Source organism: Vitis vinifera, chromosome 7 (assembly GCF_030704535.1).
Source record: "Vitis vinifera cultivar Pinot Noir 40024 chromosome 7, ASM3070453v1".
NCBI lineage: Eukaryota > Viridiplantae > Streptophyta > Magnoliopsida > Vitales > Vitaceae > Vitis > Vitis vinifera.
The window spans coordinates 5082999-5109447 of record NC_081811.1 but is presented as its reverse complement, the minus strand read 5'-3'; the positions used below and the strand labels follow the sequence as shown (position 1 = coordinate 5109447).

Sequence of the window (26449 nt, the reverse complement as noted above, 5' to 3'; positions counted from 1 at the left end):
ATCATCATTACTAAATATTATTCATGTAATAATCTTGAATATATTTATTTTTTTATACCTATTTGAATTAAGTAATTTAATATTTTTATTAATTTAATAACTTTTCTCTGAAAGTTAGATTTAATTTTTATAAATATTGTTTTGGTGTTTAAGAATTTATGATGAATTAGAAAAGTAAAATTATAAAAAATTGAGAAATTGTATTTTCTTTTATGAAATTATTATTGTTTATATATTAGAGCATAAGTATAAATTTCAAATAGTATAAAGCCGTTACGACAATATAAAGAACATAGATGTGGATACATAAAATATTATATCTATAGAAGGGGAAAAAAAATTAAAATTTGTGGAGAGGGAGGAGTGGGAGAGGGAAAGTTGAGGTCTGATCTTTCGCTCGATCTCTCACGGACAGGTACTTCAATCCTTCCTTCGCCAGCTCTCCCCTATTGGTTTTTGCTTTCAGCCCCTACCCCTAACCCTAACCCTAACCCTAGTTCTTGGTTTTGTAGCAGATTTTCGGCAAGCAAGGATTGACTTTTAGTTTTACTAAAACAAATTCGGAGTTCGATTCTAATTCGGGAGGCAAAGGTTCGTTGAATTTGTATTTATTTATTTATTTTTGTTTGAATTATAGACTTGATTTTGTTGTTGGATGATGTATGCTGGCTCTTTCTCGAAAACCCCTGCTTATTGTATGATGAAATCTGAAATTAAAATTTTCTTATTTATATATATATTTTTTTCTGGTCTTTCTTAATCCTAAGTTAAAAAGTTGGAATATTTGTTTAACCTGATTTCCTTAGCTCTTTGCTTGTGATCCTATGGCAATTTGTTGGAAAGTCTATACATCTCCGATTCTTTTGGGTATTTTTGATTGAAAGCAGAAATTTGAAATTTTGTTTACATACATCAGGCATATGGATCATACTTAATGACTATTTCTTGAACAAAAGTCACTCTTTCCTTATCTTCCCATTAAATCATTAGCACCAATTTTTTTTTTGATAGGCAAACACACAACAAAAATATATTAGAAAAGGGCGCCTTGAGGCTGACCCAAGCATACAGGATGTATACAAGAGGCGCCAATAGGCACAAAAATAAAAGAGATACAATACCAGCCCTCAACTAGTGCCTAGCCAATCAAAAAAACTGATCAAAGGAATAGGACCATCATTTACAACCGATTAAGTCCACAACCAAAGATTACAAACAAAAGAATTCTTCAACCTATGAATTGATAACTCTTCATTATCAAAAGCTATCCTGTTTCTTTCTTTCCAAACCGCCCAAAAAATGCACAACGGGGCTGCGTTCCACACCTTCCTACGCTTCTTGCCCAACTTAAAGCCACTCCAACCACTAAGAGTATCTCTAACCGAAGAAGGGAGGACCCAAGTAACACCGAACAGAGCAAACAGTAACTCCCATAACCCTCTTGCCTTAGAGCACTGAATAAGAATATGATCAATTGACTCTTCTTCCATACCGCAAAGGAAGCATCTATTAGCTAGAGACCGGCCCCTCTTTTTAAGTTGATCCAAGGTTAGCACCTTACCCCAATAAGCTTCCCAAGCAAAGAAGCTCACTTTGGTAGGCACACAAGAACTCCAAATATTACTATAAGGGAATTGAACATCTCTTCTTGAAGCTAGCGAACTATAAAGGGACTTAACTGAGAAAATCCCATCTTTAGTCTCTTTCCATAGCATTCTATCTTCCAAAAAAGGATTAAGCCTCCTACCCCGGATTGTCAGAAGTAATCTCTCCACCTTCTCCACCTCCTAGTCATTAAAGGACCTAGAGAAGCTAGGATTCCAAACCCCTTCATCTCCCGAATGATCCCATAACTCCTCTAGCCAAGCCTCTTTAAATGAAGCAAAGGCATACAAAGAGGGAAACAAATTACTGAAAGAGAAATTCCCACACCAATTATCATTCCAAAATTTCACCCTTCTACCATTCCCCACAGAAAAGACAACTTTGTTTTGCAAGAGAGCTCCTTCCTTCCTTATTTCCTTCCACAAGCCTACTCCAAACCCCTCCCTAACTTCTCTAGTATACCAGCCCCCTTGTTCCTCCCCGAACTTCCTACCAATGACTTGCCTCCAAAGAGCCTCCCTTTCATTCGCAAACCGCCAATTCCACTTGCATAAAAGGGCTCTATTAAGAGTAGTCAAACGTCTAACTCCCAAACCGCCCTTCCTTATGTCCAAGCACACGGAATCCCAATTTACTAGATGAGGCTTCCTCTCCAAAGCTCCACCCCCCACAAAAAATCCCTTTGAATTTTTTCCAATCTTAAACTAACCACTCTTGGCATTCGAAGTAAAGACATCAAGTATATGGGCATACTTGACAAAGTACTACGAATTAGGGTAATTCTACCGCCTTTGGAGATATAATTCCTTTTCCATAAGGCAAGCCTTCTCCGAAATCTCTCTTCCACCCCATCCCAAACAGCCACGGACTTGTGATTCGCCCCCAAAGGGATCCCCAAGTAAGAATTTGGCAGCCTTCCCACTTTACAACCAACCTCAAGAGCCAAAGCCTCCAAATTCTCTACTCTCCCAACCGGCAAAATCTCGCTCTTATCCAAATTAATCCTCAAACCTGATATGGCTTCAAACCACATCAACAACCAGCTTAAATGAGCCATCTGATCTTGGGAAGCTTCACAAAAAACTAAAGTATCATCGGCGAACAGCAAATGAGTTACCACAGCCCCGTCTCCACTTCTTCCATTTATCCTGCAGCCCGAAAGAAAACCCCCCTTCACTGTTCTAAAGATGAGCCTACTAAAAGCCTCCATCCCAATAACAAATAGGTAGGGAGAGAGAGGATCTCCCTGACGCAAACCCCTTGAACTATTGAAAAAATAGGCTGGAGAGCCATTGATCAAAACTGAAAACGTCATTGTGGAGATACACCAGGAGATCCAGCCAGTCCACTTCTCCCCAAACCCCATTCTTTGCAATACCAATAGTAGAAAATCCTAATTCAAGTGATCGTACGCCTTCTCTATATCTAGCTTACACAACACCCCTCTCTCATTTCTCTTCAGCAACGAGTCTATTGCCTCATTGGCAATTAGGGCAGCATCCAAAATTTGCCTTCCTTCAACAAAGGCGTTTTGAGCTGAAGACACCACCTTTCCCACCACCTTCTTCATCCTATTTGCTAGCACTTTTGCCAACAATTTATACAATCCACCTATCAAGCTAATCGGTCTGAAATCTTTAAGGTCCTCTGCATTCGGTTTTTTAGGGATAAGGACCAGGAAAGTTGAATTCAGGCTCCTCACAAATCTGTCATGCTCGTGGAACTCCTTCATAAAGCCCATAACCTCATCTTTCACAAAATCCCAGCTGAACTGCCAAAAGCTGAGAGAAAAGCCGTCTGGACCGGGAGCCTTCTCACCGTTCAGATCTGAGAGGGCGGAGAAGACCTCTACCTCTGTAAAAACCCCTTCCAGACGAGCTGCATCCTCACCATCGATCCTATTAAAATCCAAACCTTCCATTGATGGATGCCAATCCCCAGGATCTGTTAGCAGGTTCTCGAAAGCTCCAACCACACCCCCCTTGATATCCTGCTCTTCTGTTAACCAATTACCATTAATCTTAATCTTAGACAAACAACTTCTCCTTCTATGGGAATTGGCCATCTTATGAAAGAAGCCGGTATTTCTGTCACCCTCCCTCAGCCACACCTCTCTTGATTTTTGTCTCCAAGAAATCTCCTCCATAAGAGCCCATTTCTCAAAGTCCCCCTTAGCTTCCTTCCTGGCTTCCAGCTCCTCCAAAGATAATGTACGCATCTTCTCCTGAGAATCCCAAAAATCCACTTTGTCCAAAGCCAATCTCTTATTCACTCCCACCTTCCCAAAAACTAGCTTATTCCATGACTTTAAGATTGCCTTTAAAGCCTTCAATTTCTCTGCAAGGATGAAGCTAAAAGACCCGCTGAATCTTAGACCTTGCCACCACCCCTTCAACAAATCCTTAAAACCCTCCTCCTTAAGCCACATGTTTTCAAAACGGAAAGGGACAGGCCCCCTCCTCACCCCTCCCCCATCCAAAAGAATGGGAAAGTGATCTGACACTGGCCTAGGAAGAGTACTCTGTACGACTCCATTAAAATGGCCCTCCCAGTCCTCCGACACCAGGAATCGATCAAGTCTTGACATGGCTTGATTGTTCAACCCTCCACTCCATGTAAAAGGACCCCCCTGAAGGGGCAGATCCCTCAAATCCAAGTCATCAATCACCTCCGAGAATCTTCGCATTGAAGGAGACAGTCTCCCTCCTCTTCTCCTCTCATTCGGAAATCTGATCATATTGAAATCTCCACCAATACACCAGGGGTCATTCCAAAGCCCTCAGATGTCCTCTAACTCTTCCCATAAAAGCTCTCTATTTCTTTTCATTGTAGGACCGTACACTCCTGAAAAAATCCATCTAAACCCATCTTCACAGTTCTTGAAATGACAAGAGATGGAAAAAAGGCCCACCTCCATCCCCATTAACTCCAACACTCTACTGTCCCAATAAACTACCACCCCTCCCGCAGCCCCCCTGGCATTCAGGGCTCCCCATACCTAGGCTTCACACTACCCCTAAAGACATCTCAGACATTTTAGTCTCCTGCAGGCAAACTAAATCCACTTTATGGGAACTAATTAAGGCTTTAATTAGCTTCCTCTTATTTCTATCATTTAACCCTCTAACATTTCAAGATAGAATCTTAATCTTCATTTAAAACACAAGGATCTGTCCCCCCCTCTTCTGTCCGAACCTTTCTTTCTGGTCTTTCCATCGTAATTAACCGGCCATTCTAACTTTTTAACTTCCCGATCAAACCTAGTCAATCCTAGCAATCCCTTTTTCTTGCCTTGATCCCTTTTGGTCTTCAGTCTTAGCAATAATTTTAGGATTTCCCCTTCCACGCCTTCTGTCGCGAACCCCAGTGCCTTACTGAACTTCAACAGGTTACTTTCATCCCACATACTACTAGGATCCTCCCTATCTTGCATTTCCTCATCAGCCTCCGGCTTATCCACAATAGACTTTTCCCCCTCTGAGTCCATCACCCACGGATTTCCATCAGACGACACTGCGCGTAATGGAACTTGGTTACTAGCACCTTCAGCGGCGACATCCAAACCGGAAACATCCCCCACCACTAAGGCTCGGTCACACCCAGAAGAAGGAGTAGAAGAGAAGAAGTCCCGTTCCCCCCCAAAGACCGCGGAATAGGGCTCGTACCAATTGTTTTCTTTTCCTTCAAAAAAATTCATATGAATTTGTGAACTTACTTAAAAGTGAAGGGAAGTAAGTTAATGCTTAAGTGACTAAATCGAGTGTGGAGGATTGAGATATCTCCATGAGTAACTTCCTCTTGATTTTAAAAAAAGGGGTGTGTGTATGCCATAAATGATTTTTAGGGAATTCTTTTTGGTTTGATGCATATACCAAACTTTAGCAAATCTGCTGTATCTATGATGGCATATTCTTATAAAAGATTGATGACTGAGCAATTACATATTTGATCCAAACTTTGAAATCCTTGGATTTAGATCTAAATAAATATCCAAATGCAACTTTATATCATCTATTGATCTGCATTTTGCTGTTGGGCAAGGGCAGAATCCCAGTTCCTGCCCTCTATTATTGGAAAAACGTTGACCTGAGCGAAATTAAACTGAGAATAGAGATGCAGAAGAAGAATTTTAGAAAAAGAAGTATCGAAGATGACCAAGCCAAAGACAATAACAACTCTGAAGATGAAGAAGAAAGGAGGTTGGTATTAATTTCCTTTACTTCGAGTTTATTTTGATTATTTTGTTCTAACTATTCTGAATCTGAATCTAAGTCCAGATTGGCATTAGAGGAGGTGAAATTCCTTCAGAAACAAAGGGAAAGGAAATTGGGGATCCCTGCAATTCCTACTTTGCAAACAACCGGTGTTACCCCTACTAAAAAAGTTGCAGAAAAAAATGAAGTTCCTGATGGGGACAAGGAGGAGTTGGTTTTGCAGGACACCTTCGCCCAGGAAACTGCTGTCATGGTGGAAGATCCTAATATGTATGTTTACCTCAGATCCCAACCATTCTGTTTCACAAGCACACACAGGAAGCCAAATCTAAAACACCTATTTCTTTGAAATTCCATGAGATGAGAGTAATTTCTTGATAATAGATCTTGTATTTCTTAAATGTTCTCAATTTAAAGAAATCCAAGAGAAATATATGAAAATAAGATAAGGAAACAAGAAGGTTGGAGCACCTTGATTAGACAGGTATCCAGCAGTTATCATTTCCTCTGTTACCATGTTAACACAGAGACTTTATTGTGCTGTTTCTCACATTGGGGACTGTATATTTTACTTTATTGGTATTTTTCTTCTTAAATCTGTATCTATGAGAAGAACTTCATCACTAGATTTGTTTGCTAACAGTTTGGTTGGTAACTTGGTAGCTGAGGGGATTTGAACATTGTTTTTCTTCTTCTAGGAAATTTAAGTCTTTTTCTGTGACTGTTGTATAAACTTGAGATCTTTGCTGACATCTAGATGGTGTAAATTGATTTATTGGCAACTTATTTAACAGGTTGAAGTATGTTGAACAAGAATTGGCAAAGAAAAGGGGCAGGAACATTGATGCAACAAATCAAGTTGGGAATGATTTAAAACGTGCAGATGATGAGTTATATGTAGTTCCAGAGCATCTTAAAGTGAGTGCATTTCCATTTCCCTTTTTCTGTTGAGGGTCCAAGCCCCATGAATTACTAATTCCTTAATCCTGCAAACAAATTTTGGATTTAGACCCAGTTCAACACAATAAAGACCCATCCCACTTACTTGGGCCGGTTAGAGGAATTATTTTTTGGTGTTCAACATTATTTAAGGGCATAATACAATGGTTGCAGGCCATAATATTTTCCACATAGCCTCACCCCAAGTGTTTTTGTGCAACCCATTGTCCATGTGGTAGCTTGCAATTCAACTTGCTGCACTTATCAACATTGTTTGCAATTGACCAAATTATTTCTGCTGATTTGCTCTCATCTATTTTCTCAATTTTGCAATCTAAATTAGAATGTGTTTATTTCTACTTTGTGCCTTTTTTCTTGCTGCTTATCTGTCTTACATTCATATTGTTGCCACACTTTATTGGGATATTGTATTTGTACACTGTTCAATATTCTACCTATAAACTATGGAAATTAACTATCTTATATAGTGTTTTCCTTTGATTGGACAGAAACATAGTTCAAGCTGCTCATGCATATATATATATATTTTACCTCCTATCATGGATGACTTTTAATTTATGTAATTAAAAGTTTGTGGTTCCTTCTCTTTAAATTTCTTGTTAAATATCTTGTGTATTTTCTGACTCCTCTTCTTTGTTTTGAATTTTGACATAATTCATGTTTTCATTGCATATGACCTTGTCCTGGGTGTCTATGGTATCAGAGCCACGGGAAGGGAAGTCGGGTTTGTTTTGGGTGTTTTGAGCTATCCTAGGATAAGTAGCAGTGTTCCAAGGAGTGCGATTCTTGCCAGGTTGAGCCCGTTGTTAGCCGTGGATAGGAGTTTGTTAGGGCTGTAAGGGGTTGGGGAGACGTCTCATAAGGCCTATCAATCTGCTATTAGGCTTTAGATTAAAACCTTAAAATGAGTTCGATTTTTAGAACCATGTCTAGGAGATCCACTGATTCCCAAAATACTATTATAAATAATGAAGAGATCAATTATCCTAAGATCTAAAATGATTTAGATGATTGGAAGTTACCCAAGGTATCTAATCAAGAAATTTATAAGAAAGGAACCTTTAAGTTCTTCACAGACTACACCGTTAGAACCTCTGAAATGTCAGTAAGCTTAGAACAAGACTATCAAGTCATAAGACTCTTGGATAGTAAGTCAGTTGAGAAGCATAAGAAAGACCACTACAACTTCATACACTTTGGTATGATTCAAGTTGCAGCTAAGCCTTTGACAAGATTAGGTTTAAACACCTCTATTGTCGTGTGTCTAAGAGACAATAGACATCTCGACTATCGAGATTCTATTATAGGTGCAGTCCAAGCTGGACCGAATGATGGCCTAGTTTACTTGCAGTGTTTCCCTAACTTCACAGTTAGACTAAGAGATGCCGATATCTTAGATTTGGTTGTCCTTCATGTTAAGACCCATGGCTTTAAATTCAAGAAAGGAAACAATCCTATTTCCATCATAACTAGGTTTGCCTATAAAAGCATGACCATAAGCGTTGGATCTGGAGCACTGTGCACCAATCCCAAAGGTGAGACCACTCTCTTCCACTCAGATGTGATAAACAAGTCTAATTTCATAGTCCCCCTGAAAATCAAGTGGAATGAGGTTGAGTTCCTTGAAAATTGACATTTTGCTAATGTTGTTCCAGCCATAGAGCAAAGATCTGAAAGGATTGAACAGATTGTTCAATATCCTGATGGAGGAGGAGATTTGATTTTCTCCAACTCTTTCCGTCATTCTAGCAGCCCTAGAATTTCAGATTTTGAGCCCTCTAGAACTTCAAGCTCTTCTATCCCTATAAGAACCACTAGGGAAGAAGAAGGTTCCAGTTCAGCAAATCCTAAGAATATTAAGCTAACAGGTGTTAGAAGTCACACTAATGTGGCCAAACCATTTTACACTGAGGAAAATGAGTCTACCCAGGAATCATAGCAGGATGAGTCCCCTGATATGTCTCCTACGTATTCCCAAATGATTAATACTATAAGCCTAAGTGATGAAAACTTTGAGATCAACAAGGATCTCTTAAGAAAGGACTTCTATTCTGAAGCCGATAAGGAAAGAAAAGATTGGTTCTTTAGCACTGTCCCTAAATACATTAGAACCCTCTACCAAGAAGAATTTTATGCTTATCAAGATAGGAAAGTTTGAACTTTTCAAACAAGAGGAATATCCAGACTATCCCTATAAGCGTATTAATAACACTTCTACAAAAACTAAGATATGGAAAACAAGTGACAACATTGTCATAGAGTCCATTCATGCTCCTGAAGCTAAGATAGAAAAAAGTGTTAATGGAACCATAGTTAGAGCTTCACCTTTTAAGACTAAGCCAGAGGATAAAGGAATTGCTAGTGCAACTAATATTAAAAGAATCATGGAACAAAACAATTACACTAATATGTTTCTCATAACCCTTGGTAATCAACTCAGCAGGGTTGAGGAGATCATTGAGACTCAAGATCACATTAAGAATTCTTTTGTTAAAAATGACAATAAGCCTTTGTTTAAGCCTTTTGAATTCTCTAAGAAATTCCAGGAAAACCCTCATATTGATCAAGCTTTCATTGATAGAATAAGTCAAAAAGTTAAAGATAACCTTGTTATCCCTGAAACACCTCAGCCTTTTGCTATCCCTGAAACACCTCTGCCTTCCCATAGGAGAATCAATTTGGTTAAAAGAATAGTAGTCTTGAAACAAAGGTTAAGGGACTAATTAAGATAGCCAATGAACAAACGGATTTTAGGATTAAGGACCATGGTGACAACCAAACAAAGACTACAAATATCCTAAGCCAAGAGCAAAAGCTTAACCCAAATACTTTAACCATTAAGGATATTCAAGAAGAAATAAGGCAGTATAAGAGGGAAATTAAAGACTTAAGACAACCTGCAAGTTTAAGGTTTTTTACCCTCCATGATCAAATCAACAGGGTAGGTATTTACCACAATAATTCTAACTAGGAAAACTTTGGAGAAGTTCTTGAATCCTCACAAGTCAATAATGAAGAGATAAATGCATACTTAAATACTATTAGTAGGGTTATCTTCCAAAGATGGGAAGTCTCTCTTACTATAGTAGTTAAGAATAAATTTGTCATTGATATTATTGTTTTGATTGATTTAGGAGCAACTTTGAATTGCCTTCAAGAAAGTCTTGTACCTACCTAGATTTATGAGAAAACCAGACAAACCCTTTTTGGAGCCAATGGTAAAAAACTTACTATTAAGTATAAGCTGTCTGATGCTCATATTTGTAACCAAGGTATTTGCATTAAGCAAACTTTCATTCTAGTTAAAGATCTCAAGGAAAAAGCTCTCCTTGGAGTCCCCTTTTTAAGCTCTATCTTTCCCATGTGGGTAGATGACCAAGGTATAAGAACTAAACTCTTAGATAAGGAAATTCTGTTTGAATTTGCCAACCTACCTAGTGAAAGAAGTATAAACACCTTAAAGGATCAGGTGATTGTGGCCAAGGAAAACCACGTTAATCTCTTAAAACATGAGATTGCTCTGGTTAGAATAGAAGATCAATTGAAGGTTAACAAAACCCAAGATGTCATAGAAAGATTTAAGAATAAGATTATTGGAGAAGTTTGCTCTAACATTCCTAATGCGTTTTGGCACAGGAAGCAGCATGAGGTAGAGTTACCTTATGAACCAAATTTTAGTGAGAAAAATATTCCCATTAAAGCAAGACCAATCCAAATGAACAAGGAATTATTAAGCTACTGTGAAAAGAAGATCCAAGATCTTCTTGATAAGAAGTTGATAAGGAAGTCTAAGTCCCCTTGGAGTTGTTCAACCTTCTATATTCAGAAACATGCTGAATTAGAAAGAGGAACACCTAGACTAGTCATCAACTACAAGCCTCTCAATGATGTTTTAAGATGGATTAGGTATCCTATCCCAAATAAGAAAGACCTCCTTCAAAGATTAGTTAAGTCCAAAGTTTTCTCTAAGTTTGACATGAAATCAGGATTTTGGCAAATCCAGATTACTGAAAAGGATAGGTATAAAACAACTTTTGTGGTTCCCTTTGGACATTATGAATGGAACGTAATGCCCTTTGGTCTTAAGAATTCACCTTCAAAATTCCAAAATATAATGAATGAAATTTTTAACCAGTTTTCTGATTTTATCATTGTCTACATTGATGATGTTTTGATTTACTCTGATTCTGTTGAGCAGCATTGGAAACATCTCAATAAGTTTGTTAAGATTGTTAAAAGTAATGGTTTAAGCTTGTCAACCACTAAGATTAACCTCTTTCAAACTAAGGTAAGGTTTCTAGGTCATCATATTCATCAAGAAACAATCACTCCCATTCAAAGATCTATTGAGTTTGTTGATAAGTTTCCTAATGAAATTAAGGATAAGAAACAACTACAACGTTTCTTAAGAAGCCTTAATTATGTGTCAGACTTTATTCAGGATTTAAGCCAGCTTTGTGCCCCTTCAAGACAAAGACTTAAGAAAAATCTAGTACCTTGGAATGAGGACCATACCAAGATTGTCAAAACTGTCAAATCTAGAGTCAAGACCCTACCTTGCCTTGCCCTAATTGATCCAAAAGCCTTTAAGATTGTCAAGATTGATGCCTCTGACATAGGTTATGGCGGGATTCTCAAGCAAAGGATTGATAATTAGGAAAAGTTGGTTAGGTATACTTCAGGAACCTGGGGAAGTGCCCAACTCAACTACAGCACTATTAAAAAGGAAATTTTAAGCATTGTTTTATGCATTTCAAAATTTTAAGATGATTTTTTAAACAAAGAATTTTTATTAAGGGTTGATTGCAAATCGGCAAAATCAGTTTTACAAAAGGATGTTAAGAATATAGCTTCTAAGCATATTTTTGCTAGATGGCAAGTTATTTTAAGCAATTTTGATTTTCAAATCGAATATATTAAAGGAGATAATAATTCTATCCCTGATTTCTTAAATCGTGAATTTTTGCAAGATTCACAAAAGCATGACCCCCAAAAAAGAAAAACAACCCCTTAGGCCCATTAAGAAATCTACAGCCTCTATGAAACCTCATTCAACTCTTTCTGAGAAATTCATGCGGCTCTATCATGAACATTTTGAAGTAGCAGGTTCTTGCAGCTACTCCAAACATCCTATTCCTTCAGCATCCCCTAGCAGGGATAAAGATTTAAGTTCTGATTCTCTACCTTTTGTGGAGGATTCCTTCCCCATAAATCCATCTCTTAATAAAACTAACCCTTTATCTGGATATATTAATTGTATTTCTGATTTGCAGGAAAGATGTCAGACTTTAGAAAGGAAACTAGAATTGGTTGACTTTCATCAGCTTATGTTAAAAGCCCAAGTCTCATTTTACCCACTGGAAAATGGTGAGAATAAGCAGTCCATCCCACTAGTGGATGTAGCAAAATTGAGTGAGGAAGAGTGGAACTACTTTAAGTTAAGGATGTATTTCCATAAGAAAAAGAAGTTATATTCTCTTGTGCAGGATTTACGTTGCCTAATTTTTGGAAAAGCCAAGGCTTCAATTGAAGAAAAACAAATCTTCATCTCAGCATACCTCCAGGATCTTCACATCTATCTCTCAGCCACTATCGGTCTTCGAGTCCCAGGTTTAAGTTTGGTCATGGACAAAGAATTTGATGATTCTAAACTTTGTAGAACTATCAAAGAACTTATTCAGTACCAACAAGGCATTAAGAAGATGTTATGCAACTGCAATAGAAATTTCACAATCAGTCGTGTTTGCCTTGACCTGCAATATTACTTGCCAATTAGCCTTCCATTTAAGAATGAGGAATTAATCTTAACTCCAGAATTACTTCTGGATTACGGTTTAGTTCATCAAATCATCTGCTCAGATCCAAGTAAAGCATCAAAGTTTGGAAGAAAGATAGCTCTTGGTCTAACCCAAGGTTTTAAAATGAACAAGAAATTCGTTGATGCCATTATCATCAGCAAAGCGCCTGAGTGGGTTTCTAATGGCAGTCTTATACCAGCACAACACATTGTTTCTTTCCACTATCAGAACAGAAGACCTACTCGGTTATTTTGCCCTCTGCAATTTTTTGATATTTGTGTTGAACCCCTTATTAATCAAATCAAGCATTGGAGAGCTAGAATCATTAGCAGAGATTTTGAAGCTTATTTAAAGAATATGGGATATCTCATTGCTGCAAATCCTTTTCACCAGATTTTCTACAGTAAGAAATCGGATCCTTTACCGACCAAATCTGTTACTGAAGATATCAAACTTCTATAAGAGCATCATAAGGACTACACTCTACCCTAAGCATATTCCTCATGATACTATGCAGACAAGAATATTATCCATCTAAGCAGTTTCAGCACCGAAAGCATCAAGCATGTGACTCCACAGTCCAAAGCAGCCTACCAGCCGTCTTTTCCGCCAAAAGTAAGATTCCTGCTGAAAAATCTAAAAGTGCTACAGTAAAATGTTGCCGTTCACTTTTACTATTCATGCACGGATTAACTATTCACAACGGTTAGTCAAAAAGCAAACAGTGCCTTGTCTCCTGATTGGTATTATTTAATATTCTCTTTTTGGCTATTTAAGGGGGCTTGATCCTCATTTGTAATCACCTCTCATTACCTCTTGTTTTCACCTCTCTCCAGCTTATGCTCTCCCTTCTCTCTTCTTTCTCTCTCATCATGTAAGCCTTCCAGCCCAAAGCTTTCTTCAAAAATTTTCTCCCCTCTCCCATTGTAAGATATTCATCTCCCTATATAACTATGTTTTATGTTATACCTCCTATGATGGATGGTTTTTAAGCTATGTAATTAACTTTATTTTATGCTTTCATTTTACCTCATATCATGGATGATTTTCAATTTATGTAATTAATTTTAAATTTTGGCATAATTCATGTTTTCATTGCATATGACATTGTCCTGTGTGTCTATGGTATCAGAGCCCTAACAAGGTCATATGCAATGAAAACATGAATTATGCCCAAATTCAAAACAAAGAAGAGAAATCAGAAAATATATAAGATATTTAACAAGAAATTTAAAGAGAAGGAACCACAAACTTTTAATTACATAAATTGAAAACCATCCATAATAGGAGGTATAATGATAACATAAAACATACTTGTATAATTACATAGCTTAAAAACCATCCATGATAGGAGGTATAACATAAAATATACTTATAAAAGGAGATGAATATCTTACAATGAGAGAAGGGAGGAAAGCTTTGGGGTGGAAGACTTACATGATGAGAGAGAGAGAAGGGAGAGCATAAGCTGGAAGTGAAAAATGAAAAGTGAAAATGAGAGGTGCTTACAAATGAGGATCAAGCCTCTTTAAATAGCCAAAAAGAGAATATTAAACAATACCAATCAGGAGACAAAACATTATTTGCTTTTTGACCAACTGTTGTGAATAGTTAACCCGTGCATGAATAGTAAAAGTGAACAGTAACATTTTACAGTAGCGCTTTTAGATTTTTCAACAAGGAATCTTACTTTCGGTGGGGAAAACAACTGGTAGGCTGCTTTGGACTGTGGAGTCACATGCTTGATGCTTTCGGTGCCGATACTGCTTAGATGGATAATATTTTTGTCTGCAGAGTATCATGAGGAATATGCTTAGGGTAGAGTGTAATCCTTATGATGCTCTTCTAGAAGCTTGATATCTTCAGTAACAGATTTGGTCGGTAGAGGATCCAATTTCTTACTACAGAAAATTTGGTGAAAAGGATCTGCAACAATGAGATATCCCATATTCTTTGGATAAGCTTCAAAATCTCTGCTAATGATTCTAGCTCTCCAATGCTTGATTTGATTAATAAGGAGTTCAACACAAATATCATAAAATTGCAGAGGGCAAGATAACCGTGTAAGTCTTCTGTTCTGATAATGGAAAGAAACAATGTGTTGTGCTGGTATAAGACTGCTATTAGAAACCCACTCAGGCGCTTTGCTTATGATAATGGCTTGTAGTTGATGACTAGTCTAGGTGTTCCTCTTTCTAATTCAGCATGTTTTTTAACATAGAAGGCTGAACAACTCCAAGGGGACTTAGACTTCCTTATCAACTTCTTATCAAGAAGATCTTGGATCTCCTTTTCACAGTAGCTTAATAATTCCTTGTTCATCTGGTTTGGTCTCGCTTTAATGGGAATATTTTTCTCACAAAAATCTGGCTCATAAGGTAACTCTACCGCATGCTGCTTCTTGTGCTAAAACGCATTAGAATTGTTAGAACAAACTTCTCTAATAATCTTATTCTTAAATCTTTCTATGACATCTTGAGTTTTCTTAACCTTCAATTGTTCTTCTATTCTAACCATAACAATCTCATGTTTTAAGAGATTAACGTGGTTTTCCTTAGCCATAATCACCCGATCCTTTAAGGTGTTTATTCTTCTTTCACCAGGTGGGTTGGCAAATTCAAACAGAATTTCCTTATCTAAGAGCTTAGTCCTTATACCTTGGTCATCTACCCACATAGGAAAGATAGAGCTTAAAAAGGGGACTCCAAGGAGAGTTTTTTCCTTGAGATCTTTAACTAGAATGAAAGTTTGCTTAATGCAAATACCTTGGTTACAAATATGAGCATCAGACAACTTATACTTAATGGTAAGTTTTTTACCATTGGCTCCAAAAAGAGTTTGTCTGGTTTTCTCATAAAGCTGGGTAGGTACTAGACCTTCTTGAAGGCAATTCAAGGTTGCCCCTGAATCAATCAAAGCAATGATATCAATGACAAATTTATTCTTAATTACTATAGTAAGGGAAACTTCCCACCTTTGGAAGATAACCCTAGTAATAGTATTTAAGTTTGAGGATTCAAGAACTTCTTCAAAGTCTTCCTGATCAAAATTGTTGTGGTAAATACCAACCCTATTGATTTGATTATGGAGGGTAAAAGACCCTAAACTTGCAGGTTGTCTTAAGTTCTTAATATCCTCCTTATATTGCCCTATTTCTTCTTAAAGGTCCTTAATAGTTAAAGTATTAAAGGCAAGTTTTTTCTCTTGGCTGTCACTATGGTCCTTAATCCTAAAAGCCGTTTCGATAGAAGGTTCATTGGTTATCTTAATTGGTCCATTAACCTTTGTTTCAAGACTAATATTCCTTTTAACCAAATTGATTCTCCTATGGGAAGGCAAAGGTGTTTCAGGAATAACAAGGCTATCTTTAACCTTTTGGCTAATTCTATCAATGAAAGCTTGATCAATATGAGGATATCCTGGAATTTCTTAGAGAACTCAAAAGGCTTAAACAAAGGCTTATTGTCATTCTGAACAAAAGAATTTTTAATGTGATCTTGAGTTTCAATGATCTCCTCAACCCTGCTGAGTTGATTACCAAGGGTCATAAGAAACATATTAGTGTAGTTGTTTTGTTCCATGATTCCTCAAATATCATTTGCACTAGCAGTTCCTTTATCCTCTGACTTAGTCTTAAAAGGTGAAACTCTAACTATGGTTCCATTAACATTCTTTTCTATCTTAGCTTCAGGAGGATGAATGGATTCTATGACAATGTTGTCACTGGTTTTCCATATCTTAGTTTTTGTAGATGTGTTGTTGATACCCTTATAGGGATAATTTGGATATTCCTCTTGTTTGAAGAGTTCAAACCAGATCCAAAACTTAATGTTTTTCTTTTCTTGTCTTAAGTACGCATAGAATTCTTCTTGGTAGAGGGTTCTAATGTCTTTAGGAACAGTGCTAAAGAACCAATCTTTTCTTTCCTTATTGGCTTCAGAATAGAAGTCATTTCTTAAGAGATCCTTGTTGATCTCAAAGTCCTCATCACTTAGGCTTATAGTGTTAATCATCTGGGAATAAGTAGGAGACATAACAGGGGACTCATCCTGTTGTGATTCCTGTGTAGACTCATTTTTCTCTGTGTAAAATGGTCTGGCCACGTTGGTGTGACTTCTAACACTTGTTAGCTTAATATTCTTAGGATTTGTTAAATCGGAACCTTCTTCTTCCCTAGTGGTTCTTACTAGGATAGAAGAGCTTAAAGCTCTAAAGGGCTCAAAATCTGAAATTCTAGGGTTGCTAGGATGACGGAAAGAGTTGGAGAAAATCAGATCTCCTCCTCCATCAGAATATTGAACAATTTGTTCAATTATTTCAGATCTTTGCTCTATGGCTGGAACAGCATTAGCAAAATGCCAATTTTCAGGAAACTCAACCTCGTTCCACTTGATTTTCATGAGAACTATGAAATTAAACTTGTTTATCACATCTGAGTGGAAGAGTGTGGTCTCACCCTTGGGATTGGTGCACAGTGTTCCAGATCCAACGCTTGTGGTCATATGCAATGAAAACATGAATTATGCCAAAATTCAAAACAAAGAAGAGGAGTTAGAAAATACATAAGATATTTATGAAAATTTTCATTGCATATGACACCAGGACAAGGTCATATACATACATACATATATATATATACATATATAGATGTGGAAGAGTAATGGAAAATCAATCTGATTTAATAACTGGGAGATTGGCCATTGAAGCTATGTTCTCACTCAACCAACCAATTGGAGGGATCAAGAGAAAAAACTTCCTAGAATTTATTGGCAATATATATTGTTAAGAGAGAGAGAAGAAAACTTTGATTCTCATTCATGTAGTGTCTACTTACAATTGAGAAAATATATATATACAAGGCTAGGAGTCCTAACTACCATACATGTGATCTATATTAAAAAAAGGAAAGATTGTACACAATAAATTCATTATATTCAACACTCCCCTTCAAGCTGGAGCATATACGTCATATGCACCAAGCTTGTTATAAATGTATTTAATTCTAGGTCCTCTGAGAGATTTTGGTGAAGATGTCTGCTAGTTGATCATTTGAATTAACAAAACTTGTAGCAACACATCCTGATGCGATCTTCTCTCTAATGAAGTGACAATCAACTTCAATATGTTTGGTCCTTTCATGAAAGACTGGATTGGATGCAATATGTAATGCGGCCTAGTTATCACAGATGAGTTTCATCTGTTCATCCTTTCCAAATCTCAACTCTCGAAGAAGATGTCTCAACCATATGAGTTCACATGTTGCCAAACCCATAGCTCGATACTCAGCTTCAACACTAGATCTGGCCACTACATCTTGTTTCTTACTCTTCCAAGATATTAGATTACCTCCAATAAAAACACAGTACCCTGAAGTGGAACGTCTATCTATGGGTGAGCCAGCCCAATCTGCATCTGTGTAACCAACAATCTGGGTATGACCTCTATTCTCGTACAACACACCTTGGCCTGGTGTACTTTTGATATATCGAAGAATGCGGATTACGGCATCTCAATGGCTATCACATGGTGACTGTAGGAATTGACTAACAACATTCACAGGAAAAGAAATGTCTGGACGAGTAATGGTGAGATAGTTCAATTTACCTACGAGCCGTCGATATCTCCCAGGGTCTCCTAAAGGCTTCCCCTGTCCTGGTACAAGTTTGACATTCGGATCTATAGGTGTGTCTATCGGTTTACAGTCTAACATACCAGTTTCTTCCAGGATGTTTAAAGCATACTTCCTTTGGGAAAGGACCACACCGGAACTGGATTGAGCTATCTCAATTCCCAAGAAATACTTGAATTTCCCCAAGTCTTTGGTCTGAAAGTGGGTAAAAAGATGTTGCTTTAGTTTCTGAATACCATCCTGATCACTGCCTGTAATGACGATGTCGTCCACATAAACAACCAGATAAATACACTGCCCCAAGGAGTTATGATGATAGAAAACTGAATGGTCTGCTGTATTGCGAAGCATGCCAAACTCTTGAACAACAGAACTAAAACGGCCAAACCATGCTCGAGGAGATTGTTTCAAGCCATATAGAGAACGGCGTAACCTGCACACTAAACCAGACTCCCCCTGAGCAACAAAACCAGGAGGTTGCTCCATATAAACTTCCTCGGCAAGATCACCATGAAGGAAGGCATTTTTAATATCCAACTGATAAAGAGGCCAAGAACACATAGCAGCCATGGAGAGAAGCAAGCGGACAGAAGCAATCTTGGCAACAAGCGAGAATGTGTCACCATAATCAGAACCATAAACCTGAGTATAGCCTTTAGCAACTAAGCGGGCCTTAAGGTGATCAACCTGACCATCAAGACCAACCTTAACTGCATAGACCCAACGACAGCCAACTGTAGATTTACCAGAGGGTAAAACAATAAGATCCCAAGTGCCATTAGAGTGCAGAGCAGCCATTTCATCCACCATTGCTTGTCGCCAGCCTGGATGGGAAAGAGCTTCATGGGTGCTCTTTGGAAGAGAAACAGAGAATATAGTAGAAACAAAAGCAAAATAAGGTGAAGATAATCGATGATAACTCAAAAAATTGTAAATAGGATGAGGATTACGAGTAAAGCGAGTACCTTTCCGAATAGCAATGGGTAAATCATCAGGAGAAGGCAGAGCCGGGGTAGGAGAAGCCGAAGGGATAGGAAGTGAGTCAGCAGGTGCCTCAGCAAAAGGGAGAGGAGCAGCGACACGAGGGCGACGATGATAAACCTGAAGTGGTCGAGGAGGCACAACATCAGATGGGGAGACAATGGAAAGGGGCAAGACTTTGAAACAGGAAGAGACTCAGAAGTGGTGGAAAAGAATGGTGAGTCCTCAAAGAAAGTGACATTAGCAGAGATAAAGTATCGATGAGTCTCAAGGGAATAACAACGATAACCCTTCTGAAGTCTGGAATATCCTAAGAAGAGGCATTTCATGGCTTTGGCAAAAAGTTTATCCTGTCCAGGAGTAAGAATATGAACAAAGCAAGTACAACCAAAAACACGAGGAGGAAGGAAATGAGGAATCTGATCATGTAAAACAGAGGAGGGCATACGATTAATCAAATAACAAGCGGTAAGAATAGCGTCCCCCCAAAAACGAAAAGGAACATTACTATGGAGGAGGATAGTACGAGCTGTCTCAACAAGATGTCGATTCTTGCGTTCAGCTATCCCATTTTGTTGAGGTGTATGAGCACAAGAAGACTGATGAAGAATCTCATGATGAGACATAAATGAAGTAAATGGGGCTGAAAAATATTCCCTGGCATTATCACTGCGTAACACACGAATAGAAATATTGAACTGGGTCTGGATTTCAGCATAAAATTTCTGGAAAATAGAGAATAACTCAACTCAATTTTTCATTAAAAATAACCAAGTACATCGAGAATAGTCATCAATGAAAGTGACAAAATATTGAAATCCTAAAGTAGACGCAGTCCGACAAGGACCCCAAACATTAGTGTGGACAAGCTCAAAAGGAGACTTTGTCAGATTATTCAAACACTTTGGGAACGAGACACGAGTATGTTTCCCAAACTGACATGACTCACACGAAAGCAACGACAAAGTGGAAAAACGAGGGACCATCTTCTAAAACTTGGAGAGACTAGGGTGGCCCAAACGACTATGAATGAGGAGAGGAGCATCAGTGGAAATGCAAACTGCAGGAGATGAATCTGAGGTGAGGTGATAGAGGCCTTGAGACTCACGTCCTATGCCAATCGTCTTCCCCGTACTCCGGTCCTGCAAGGTCACAAATTTATCAGAAAAGGTAATAGAGCAATTAAGAGTACGAATGATTTTGCTAATGGAAATAAGATTAAAAGGACATTCAGGAGTATAAAAGACAGAAGTGAGAGGTAGAGAAGGCAGAGGAAGGGTCAAACCAATACCTTTAGCTACAGTTTGAGAACCATTAGTTAAGGTAACAGTAGGTAAAGCAGAGGTAGTAGTAATAGAGGAGAAAAGATCCTTATTACCAGATATGTGATCAGAAGCTCCAGAATCTAGAATCCAAGGTCCAAGAGAAGATGTGTGAGTAAGGCAGGCAGAAGCATTACCAGGCTGGGCAACAGAGGCAACAGAAGCCTGAGATGCCTGAGATGCGGAGGAGCTCGGAGGCTGAGGCAGCTGAGAATCAGAGGACTGGGCCACATGGGCAGTGCGAGGAGGCCGTCCATGTAACTGATAGCAACGATCGCGAGTGTGGCCAAGTTTATTGCAATAGGTGCAATGAGGATGTTGGCCTCTACCTCGGTTACCACTGCATCCTCCTCGAGAGGTAGTGTGAGAAACTAACACAGCAGAATCTGAAATGCTATCAGATGGCAAAGTCTGAGTGGACGAGATACGAAGGAGGCGAGCAAACACATCATCCAAGGACGGAACTGATAAACTACCAAGAATTTGATCGCGGACAGACTCAAGATCCGAACGGAGGCCAATAAGAGTAAGGACCATGAAGAACTTATCAAGCTGTGTTTGTTGAGCCCCAACATCAAGAGTAAGAGGCATCACAGTCAAGAACTCCTCCTTAAGAGAGGCAATTTGGCCAATATAAGTAGATAGATCCAAGTCCTGTTGGCTGATATGGACAATAGCAGAAGCCACCTTATAAAGACGCTGGATATCATTCGTGTATAATCCTTTGGCCTGAGTCCAAAATTTAAAACAAGTTTTGTAGGCCCGAAGATGAAGAAGGATCTTAGGATCAACTGATTGCCATAATACATTACATAACTGGACATCTATCTTTCTCCACTGTACGCACTCAATCTCAGGGATATCTGCCTCTTGTGTAACCAAGTGATCCTCATATCCTTGTCCCATAAACCAAAGTTCAACAGAGGCAGACCAAGAAAGATAATTTTCACTGCCAACCAATTTCTCCGAAGTAATCATAGGAGATCCAGATATGACAGAAGAAAAAATGGAAGTTTTAGTAGCCATATCCACTTATCTGGAGAATGAAGTATATTTGGATCGAAAAGAGCCCTAATACGGCTTTAGATGCAGCTGAAGAAGGAAAAACCGAAGAATCGTCCGTGTGAGAGACCAAATAGAAAAGAAAAAACAACTGTGGCACCACTGGAAAGGTAGAAGAACACTTCCTAAGGCACGTGCAGGGATTGGGGTTGAGAAAAAATAGCCGAAGGACGCCGGAAAAACTGTTCGGAGGGCCGGCGGAGGCAAAAGAACCCCAAAAGAGGCACGTGTAGGGCTCGGATGGCAGAAACAGGTATGAAGGGTGGCTAGTCGGCATCAGGCGAGGTTGGAGGAGGAAGCGCGTCATCGGAAAGTGGCTCACGCGCCGGCGCGTGAGATGCAGTCGCCAGCCGGAAAAACGCGCGTGGCCGGCGCGTGGGTGGTTTTCTGGCTCCGGTGCTTTGGGAAAAATTGGAGATCTCCTCCAGGCACTACTTGTGGTGTCGGAAAAAGACGTCGCCGGAAAAGTCGCCGGCGGTGAATGTTTTCTGACGACGATTCAACCGACCGGAAAGCTTTGGGGTCTGGAGAAGGTGACCGGAATGAAACATAGTCACAGGATGGTTTCCCGGAATTGATGACACGGGGAAACTGAAAAGAATTAGGTTTTCTCCCTTGGCTCTGATACCATGTTAAGAGAGAGAGAGAAGAAAACCTTAATTCTCATTCATGTAGTGTCTACTTACAATTGAGAAAATATATATATACAAGGCTAGGAGTCCTAACTACCATACATGTGACCTATATTAAAAAAAGGAAAGATTGTACACTATAAATTCATTATACTCAACATATATATACATATATATTTAGATATATATATATAAATCAGATTGATTTTCCATTACTCTTCTACATCTACATTATTTGCTCTACAATATATTTCTCTTTTCAAGTTTTCGATAGTCTGTTATGGTGACCATCATTTGTCAGCTGTTGTACAAGATGATTGACATTTTCTTCTATATTACAAGGAACAATATTTCCTGATTGTATTTCAAATTCCCATTGTTTTCTCACAGGTGAAGAGGCGAAACTCGGAAGAAAGCTCTACTCAGTGGACTACTGGGATAGCAGAGGTTCAGCTCCCTGTTGAGTATGCACTATATCTTGTGATAGAAGATGGTTATATTTTCACTCATTGTGTTAGAATCTATATGTGTGTATATACATTAAAGAAAAAGAGTTCCCAAGGTTGGCTAACATTCTGCACTGCTGCCATGAGGACAGCATTATCTGTATGGTTTCATTAGAAAGAAAGTGGAAGTGTAAAATGACCCTTTTATTTTCATGATCACCTAGAGCAATTTTTTCTACCTAGAGTTAAGTTTTTGTTTCATGGTTTCTATTGTCTGTAGGTACAAGCTGAGAAACATTGAGGAAACAGAAGCAGCCAAAAAGCTATTGCAGGACAAGAGGCTCATGGGTCGAACTAAAACAGAATTTAACATCCCCTCAAGCTACAGTGCAGACTATTTCCAACGTGGTCGGGATTATGCTGAAAAGCTTAGAAGAGGTTTGCCATTGCATGCAATTTTTTGTTTCTTCTGTTTGATAATATATAACAGTAGATAATTAGTCAAAACAAGATATGATAATATGATTCTCTGTTAATTTTTTCAGCTTAGCTAGTGATGCAAAACCGGGGAACTTGAAATACCTAAAATAAAACTCTGATTACATGACTCAAAGCACTCCTAAAAACTAAAATAGTCAAAGGATTAAGATCAAATTCATCACATAAACCGAAAGATTACATGCATGGATTGATCTAGCACATGCTTTCTTGGCATTTGCAACTGTTATATGACACTTGCTGCTGATGTGATGCTTAAGACTCGTCTTCACAGGCTTCCACATCTCAGCTAGCTTCTCTACCAAAATTGGAAGTCAATGGATGGGTTGTTTATGCAACTTCTCTCTGAATTTTTCTATTACTACTTTCATTAATGAAGAGTTAATGGGGCTCATGCTGTTATACTTCTATACACCTTATATTTTTGCAGAGTGTCATTTCCTTTTGCTCACCAGATATGAGATTTTTGCAGAACACCCTGAACTGTACAAGGACAAAGGTGTACAGGATAATGGTGGGGGATCTAGACTGCCGGATGCAAGCACAGAAGTTGCAGGACGAAGGCAAGCTGCAACAGATGAATTCATGCTTGACCGCTTCCGCAAACGAGAACGTCATCGAGTGATGCGTAGATAGCATGACCCCGAGTTCTTGCTTCAGCTCCAACCACAAACAATGGTTGCCTGCTGATAGCTGTCTTATGTATGTCACTGTTTTACCTTGAAGCATCAGAGTTGCTCATTTAGCAACACAGAAGGCATGGTGATGCAGAAACTGTAATCTTTATTATGTATCTGAAAAGATGTCATCTGCCTCTATGGTCATGGATGATAGACAATTGGTCTTTTTGAATGTGCCAGGATCAGGGGCCAAACCTTTATGTTACAATTCATTGTTTCTGATACTTATTCCCGTTTTCCACAATTCTGTGATTCATTGGACTGCCTACAGGGTTGAAACAACATTAAGCTCCAAGGCTTTCAGTCAAACTGGTGGTTAAGGCTGCTCTGCTTTTTTAAAACTCATATGCTGCAATTGGCATGCAGTTTCATGTGTAATCATCTAGCCATTCTTCAATCAGACACGTATATCCTAGCAAAACAACAAAATCAAGAGATTCCTTCAAAAAAACATAATGCGAATCTTGACCTTCTGTTAAGTCTTTATACATAGTATTAAGTTGGAAGTCGTAGGTACCTTCTTTACTTTAACACTAGTCTTTCAATTCTGATGCCCTCCTGGAATGGAAATATCCATCTGTTAGGGAGAAATGAAAAGGAGTCTCTTGGAATGGAATTGGCTGAGCTAGGAAGAAGCATTGGGTCATCTTTCATTCACCATGCTTCAAGCTTCAGGAGTAGTACTTCAGATGCAAGGTCCCATGAAGAGAAGGATGATGAAGATTGGATCACAGTCGGCTGCAATTGAGAGGTTGCCCACTTTTGAGAGGGTCAGGGCACCATACGTTAAATGATGGCAAAGAAGAGGTGGGGAAAAGGGTGATTGATGTTACCAAGCTCGGAGCTCTGGACGCCATGTTTTCATGGGCATGCACTTGAAGAAGATTGAGGAAGACAATCATCGCTTGCTACAGAAAAGCTGAGGAGAATGGTCATGGACAGGCAAGCGGCACATCTTCTTTCTCTGTTTCTTCCTCAATATCATTCCAGAACGAGCAGTACCTCGTTCAGCATAATTGCCAACTAAACATATTCCACTTTTAACATCAAGGTGAACATAGCACTGGAGAAATAAAAGGTTAGTAAGAGAACCAATGAGTTGATCCAAACTGAGAAATTAGGTTTGCCTTACAAATTACTTAAACATCATAGTTACAGAGGTTTGCCTTGTAAATTATGCACTAAAAACAAGCATCCCTGATCCTACTACAGTTTCTTTCAAATGAGAGTTAGGTCTATCCTGATAAGAGTGCTTAAACTTGTAACAAATGCTATGTTTTGTTTATTTCTTGCAACTGAAAAGGTAAAACTATGATCATTGTTCTGAAGAGATGGTGATCAGGATTTGTTTTACATACCTAGGGTCGATGTTCCTTTTCTTGCAAGTCCTGGGATCAGGCAACAGCTCATCTGTTCTGCCATTTATAGTTACTGAGCGTACTGTTCTGTATTCAGAAAAATTTGCTGGAATGTACTCCTCTTGGGCATATTCCTTGCTTTACAAGAGGATTTAACATTCATACAAGGCTTTCTACATTGCTCTGCTTCAATTATCTTGGCATGATGCTTGTTTCATTGACCCCCACTTTCCAAGTGGCTTCAGTGTTGGCCAGCATCTCCTACACCATGTTGAATTTGTTCTGAGGGTTCATCATATCTGAGCCTGAAATCTTCTCTCATTGGTATTTGTATTCATTAGTCAGCTGTTCTTTTTTCTTTCCTGCTCGTCTTTGCATATTCTATATTGCAAAACTGAACTCCCAAAGGATATAAACATGTTCATGATCAGTCCATCCAAATTGTGAAGAATCCTCAGAACTGTGACAAAGCTTCTGTTTCTGTTCTTTTATCTGTCCAAGTAGGAAGCAGTTCTCCAATCATTGGTTTTTGTATGCTAATGCCCAATGCACGATATTGGTTTCTCTTAAATCTTGAAGTGCCCCCTTCATCTCCTTGGTTCAAATGCTCTTCAGCCGCTTTTCTTCACAAGCCCTCAAGGAACTCCATTTCTGCACTAACTAGGCTGGAAGGCACTGAGAATGCCATTAGCTCTCACTAGAAAATGTGTAAAGGTACTGCTTAAGAGATTTCAGAATTTTAAAAATCTGCACATATTACATAAGAGCTTCTGTCAGCGAAGTTTAAAACTTGTGTATCTTGGAATCTTCCCCCAATTCCCCATATATGAATCCACCAACATATAAATACTTGCTTTGAAATTCATCGATTTGAAAGTTAATTGAACTCAACTTGTGCCATAGTCCAATAATTCCCACCTGAAGGCATCAAGCTAGCATAATCTCAGAGTAAAACCATGGCTGTCAGGAGCACTCTTCCATGCTCCAACTCTCCACTTGAATGAGAACATCCAGTGATGCTGTAGATAACATGAACTTGAGTTCTTGCTTCATCTCTAATTAGGGTAATTAATGGTTGTTGCCAACTTATCTAGATGTTTTACCTTGAACCACCAGGCTATCCATTGAGCAACACCAAAGGCAGAGAGCTGTATGATACTCATGGAAGATGGTAATAAAATAACTATAATTTGGCAATGTCTTATCAGCCTCCGGACCCTTGGTCAGTCTTTTTATTTTGTGTGGGAGAAAGGATCAGAGGGGC

At 38.7% G+C, this 26449-nt stretch overlaps 1 protein-coding gene across 4 annotated transcripts; it reads left to right on the top strand.

Annotated features, from left to right (window-relative positions):
- The first annotated feature begins 204 nt into the window (after window positions 1-204).
- LOC100250416 (protein COP1 SUPPRESSOR 2) lies at window positions 205-24071 on the top strand. Of its 4 annotated transcripts, none has more exons than XM_002280499.5 (8): window positions 205-415; window positions 516-591; window positions 5652-5804; window positions 5883-6089; window positions 6614-6737; window positions 22594-22667; window positions 22930-23087; window positions 23620-24071. In XM_002280499.5, the coding sequence occupies exons 3-8, from the start codon at window positions 5719-5721 to the stop codon at window positions 23781-23783; spliced, it is 813 nt and encodes a 270-aa protein (XP_002280535.1). In that variant the 5' UTR covers window positions 205-415; window positions 516-591; window positions 5652-5718; the 3' UTR covers window positions 23784-24071. The 4 variants fall into 4 exon arrangements, with proteins under 4 accessions (XP_002280535.1, XP_010652313.1, XP_010652314.1 ...); XM_010654011.3 differs by having other exon boundaries at window positions 286-415; window positions 5717-5804; XM_010654012.3 differs by having other exon boundaries at window positions 318-415; window positions 513-591; window positions 5717-5804.
- The last annotated feature ends 2378 nt before the right edge of the window (window positions 24072-26449 follow it).